The sequence below is a fragment of the Tachysurus vachellii genome, chromosome 11 (genome assembly GCF_030014155.1).
Source record: "Tachysurus vachellii isolate PV-2020 chromosome 11, HZAU_Pvac_v1, whole genome shotgun sequence".
Lineage (NCBI taxonomy): Eukaryota > Metazoa > Chordata > Actinopteri > Siluriformes > Bagridae > Tachysurus > Tachysurus vachellii.
In genome coordinates, this window is record NC_083470.1 from 26,487,463 (window position 1) to 26,492,462 (window position 5,000).

Here is a 5,000-nt window from a genome sequence, read left to right on the forward strand (position 1 = left end):
GTGTCCCCTGTCTGTGTAACAGTAACTGTGTCCCCTGTCTGTGTAACAGTAACTGTGTCCCCTGTCTGTGTAACAGTTACTGTGTCCCCTGTCTGTGTAACAGTTACTGTGTCCCCTGTCTGTGTAACAGTTACTGTGTCCCCTGTCTGTGTAACAGTAACTGTGTCCCCTGTCTGTGTAACAGTAACTGTGTCCCCTGTCTGTGTAACAGTTACTGTGTCCCCTGTCTGTGTAACAGTTACTGTGTCCCCTGTCTGTGTAACAGTTACTGTGTCCCCTGTCTGTGTAACAGTAACTGTGTCCCCTGTCTGTGTAACAGTAACTGTGTCCCCTGTCTGTGTAACAGTAACTGTGTCCCCTGTCTGTGTAACAGTTACTGTGTCCCCTGTCTGTGTAACAGTTACTGTGTCCCCTGTCTGTGTAACAGTAACTGTGTCCCCTGTCTGTGTAACAGTTACTGTGTCCCCTGTCTGTGTAACAGTAACTGTGTCCCCTGTCTGTGTAACAGTAACTGTGTCCCCTGTCTGTGTAACAGTAACTGTGTCCCCTGTCTGTGTAACAGTAACTGTGTCCCCTGTCTGTGTAACAGTTACTGTGTCCCCTGTCTGTGTAACAGTAACTGTGTCCCCTGTCTGTGTAACAGTTACTGTGTCCCCTGTCTGTGTAACAGTAACTGTGTCCCCTGTCTGTGTAACAGTAACTGTGTCCCCTGTCTGTGTAACAGTTACTGTGTCCCCTGTCTGTGTAACACTGTGTCCCCTGTCTGTGTAACAGTTACTGTGTCCCCTGTCTGTGTAACAGTAACTGTGTCCCCTGTCTGTGTAACAGTAACTGTGTCCCCTGTCTGTGTAACAGTAACTGTGTCCCCTGTCTGTGTAACAGTAACTGTGTCCCCTGTCTGTGTAACAGTTACTGTGTCCCCTGTCTGTGTAACAGTAACTGTGTCCCCTGTCTGTGTAACAGTTACTGTGTCCCCTGTCTGTGTAACAGTAACTGTGTCCCCTGTCTGTGTAACAGTAACTGTGTCGCCTGTCTGTGTAACAGTAACTGTGTCCCCTGTCTGTGTAACAGTAACTGTGTCCCCTGTCTGTGTAACAGTAACTGTGTCCCCTGTCTGTGTAACAGTTACTGTGTCCCCTGTCTGTGTAACAGTAACTGTGTCCCCTGTCTGTGTAACAGTTACTGTGTCCCCTGTCTGTGTAACAGTAACTGTGTCCCCTGTCTGTGTAACAGTTACTGTGTCCCCTGTCTGTGTAACAGTAACTGTGTCCCCTGTCTGTGTAACAGTTACTGTGTCCCCTGTCTGTGTAACAGTAACTGTGTCGCCTGTCTGTGTAACAGTTACTGTGTCCCCTGTCTGTGTAACAGTAACTGTGTCCCCTGTCTGTGTAACAGTAACTGTGTCCCCTGTCTGTGTAACAGTAACTGTGTCCCCTGTCTGTGTAACAGTAACTGTGTCCCCTGTCTGTGTAACAGTAACTGTGTCCCCTGTTTGTAATAATGTACACACCAGCACCAGCAGCGTCTTAATGACCGTATCGATGCGTCCTTTCTGTGGTACAGTGACCGCAGCCTTCCCACACAGCACAGATGTCTGCACGGCCTCCGCCGTCACACTGACGCTCACCTCACCTACAACACAGCAAGAAAATCATCTATTCCTTAATGTGTATAAATAATGTGTCTAAAAATGTTTTAAATAATAAAAAGTTTGTTAAATTCTTAAAGATAAGAAATACACATGAGCTTTAGGTATAAATGTTTGATGTACCCAGAAGCTTCGGTGTGATGGTCCAGGAGAAGGTCCAGCTCTCCTCAGCACACAGACAGCATGTGTAGCTGCAGTTCTTACACGGGGTTGTGGAGAACTGTTTTGATTTAGCCACAGACACCTTCACCTTTAACACACACAGTTTTCAAACCATCACCTTCCTCATTTGACAACTTCCTGATGAAGCTGTGTAACCTGCAGAACATCTGGTCATGTACTTGAGCCTTCAAGACAGGAGACTGAAGACCTTCATCTTTACTAAGCACTTCAATCATCCTTGTCTTGGGTTTCTTTTTCTAATAACGGAGATCAGTGATTGGGTGATGAGAATAATGGAGGTCAGTGATTGGGTGATGAGAATAATAGAGATCAGTGATTGGGTGATGAGAATAATGGAGGTCAGTGATTGGGTGATGAGAACATCAGCTTGTAGAAGCTGGGAGCTCAGTCAGGTTTTACACACCAGTGACGTGTTTGGAGACCAACACTGCTATATGTAGTCTGCTGTATAACCAGCAGCTAGAAGTCTGTTTTGAGTTCAGGACAATAATAATAATAATAATAATAATAATAATAATAATAATAATAATAATAATAATAATAATAATAATAATAATAATAATAATAAAAGTTTCTAGATTTGCTCTTGGGCTCTTGTTTTCAAATACAAAGACAAAAGCATGACCAAATCTCCTGACAGAGTCACTAAGTGTGTACACTGTGTGTAAGTAACCCATGAGGGAAACTGAAATGTTGTGTCATATTGATTCAGCACATATTCATGACAAATGACCTATTTGAGAGAATGTAATAAGACCAAACATTTCAGCTCACCATCATACAGCTTTGGAGGTAGTTGAAGACGGTGGCTTTGAGTGTGAACACTTCTCCTCGGATGACAGAGCTGGGCATGGTGAGGCTCACAAAGAAAGGCTGGAAGGCAATAAGCTCAGTTTTCGGGGCGACTCCAAACCCCACAGGTGATGTACAAAATGCATCAGCCTGCCATGTAGTGATGGAGTCTGGGACCGTTTTATTAATGGCTGTCACTCCAGACTGACTGCAGAGGAAATAACATTGACTCAGTAACACAGAGTTATAAAAGCATATAAAAGAATGAAACCACATGCACACCTGACTGGAACGAGATCCCAAATCCACGTCTCTGGGAAATATTTGCGGATCGTAACGACCGGTTGGTTTGGAAGGACGGAATTTGAAGCACTTTCCATTTTCATGAGCGCTGGTTCCCTCATGACAGCAGCTGTGGATGGGACGACGACTTCTAAGTTATAAAACATTCTAAAATACTGAACTCGTGTATTAAAGGTGGGGTCTCTGATGTTTGAGAAATACTTCAGAAAAATTAGTCGGGACGACAAACCGAGGCACTTTTTTCCTTCTCGATAGGTGAGTAACGTCGGTTTTGCTTTGTTACACAGAACTAATATATGTCTTTGTCCTTTACATGATTATGCTTGTGTGTCATTTTTGCTTGTTTGTTTATCTGCAATCGTATTGTTCTTCCCTTCAGCTATGATAAAGACACGTTTCTTTCCATTAGTTGCCTGGGTTACGTATGTATGTGTGGGCGGAGCTATCAATACAGGGGTGGGACCCGTTTGGGTTAGGGGCGTGTTTGTTTTGGTGATTTTATATGTCAACATTGGCTTTCAAACAACGAAGACCCCACCTTTAATGCTGATGAAACCGTGAACACAAAACCCACTCACACTTCACAAACGGCAAAGATTCAGGGCACACGGGAGTCGATCTGATATCAGCATTGGTCAGGATCTTAACTCCAACATCCTGAGAACAAACACAACATAATAAACAACAAATCACAACCACACACCTTCCAAAAACATTAACATCGTGATGAGGTTTGTGACCTTCTGACCAATCAGAGATGATCATTACATGTCTAATTAATAAAAGGTCCAATGACAGCAACGTTTACTCTTAGAAGAAGTCTTACTCTAAAGACGTTATACACGTCGACTTTTCCGTAAGGAAAATAACCGATCGATCTTTCCACTCGCTTATCGATCAAGATCGGTGAATCCTTCTGGCATGGGATCGAATCCTCCTCATAGATCTTGTAGGAATATCCTGATAACATCTGGACAGGCAGCATGTTGAACACCTGGAATAAAGGCATGATGTTATTCCTCATTATGTGTCATTGTGATCCACTAAAAATCCTCTACAAGCAATTATTATAATTACCAACAGGGAACCTATTAAAAATAAATAATCTGTTTAAAAATGTGTTAAATAAAAAAAAAATCAATTAAGAATCAAATATTAAGAAGTGGGCGTTAAACATCTGTATTATACGTGTGTGGATATGTGCAAAAATATATTCGGTTTAATTCGGCAGTTTAATCTATTAAATCTTTTAACTTTTAAATCTTTTAACTTGCTATTTTAAACTATGCGCCTGTGTTTAACTTTAAGTGTATAGCCTTTATTTTATTAAATAACTATAAATAAGTGTACTTAAAAAAATGATAATAATAATTCTTTAATAAAATAATAATTGGATTTTTGTGTATTATTAATAAGAATATTATTTCTCATTAAGATAAATAAATAAATAAATAAATAAATAAATAGGAACTCTAATCTAATAAAGTAATTATATGTGTTAATATATAAAAATAAATTATTATAATTTGGTAAGAATAGATTTTTTAAGCCAACCGTATGGAAAATAATTAAATCTAAATAGTCATAAGTAATAATAAGTTTATCTTTTTAATCCTACAGAACATGGATCATGAAGCGAAGCAACAATAACACATTTCCGTCGCTCAGAATTGTCCTAAAATACAAAATGGAGCAAAGTTCTTCAAACTTTACTGTAGGATTAACTCTGATCTGTCAGTCTCCTGGTCCTTGAACGTTCACACCATCACTAATACACCTTTAAAACAAGCTGAAGGACAGAAGCGATGAAGATTTCATGAGTCTGAACTCACAGAGTCGATGGTGAGTTCCTTCTCCGGTTCCAGCAGCAGCAGACTCTTATCGATGGCTCTCACTGAACACAGCGAGTTTGGAGCAGCTTTCAGGCTCAGTGATGTCACATCACCAGGAAGCTCAGAGGAAGATTTAAAATTCAGAGACACCTGAAAAATCATGACAGCATGTATCAGAACCCCCAGACTGCTCATCAACCTGAACATGTTGTGAAGCATGGTGGTGGTAGCATCATATCGAG

The 5,000-nt window shown here is 40.9% G+C and overlaps 1 protein-coding gene across 1 annotated transcript in view; it reads right to left on the reverse strand.

Moving 5' to 3' along the window:
* Positions 1–5,000, reverse strand: part of LOC132854232 (alpha-2-macroglobulin-like protein 1) — a 32,610-nt gene that overhangs the window by 10,680 nt on the left and 16,930 nt on the right. Inside the window, exons 19-25 of the mRNA XM_060882524.1 lie at positions 4,759–4,908; positions 3,753–3,920; positions 3,501–3,583; positions 2,906–3,073; positions 2,606–2,831; positions 1,772–1,898; positions 1,511–1,632 (exon numbers count right to left, since the gene is read on the reverse strand). Coding sequence (XP_060738507.1) covers positions 1,511–1,632; positions 1,772–1,898; positions 2,606–2,831; positions 2,906–3,073; positions 3,501–3,583; positions 3,753–3,920; positions 4,759–4,908 — 1,044 coding nt within the window. The remainder of the gene's footprint in view (positions 1–1,510; positions 1,633–1,771; positions 1,899–2,605; positions 2,832–2,905; positions 3,074–3,500; positions 3,584–3,752; positions 3,921–4,758; positions 4,909–5,000) is intronic.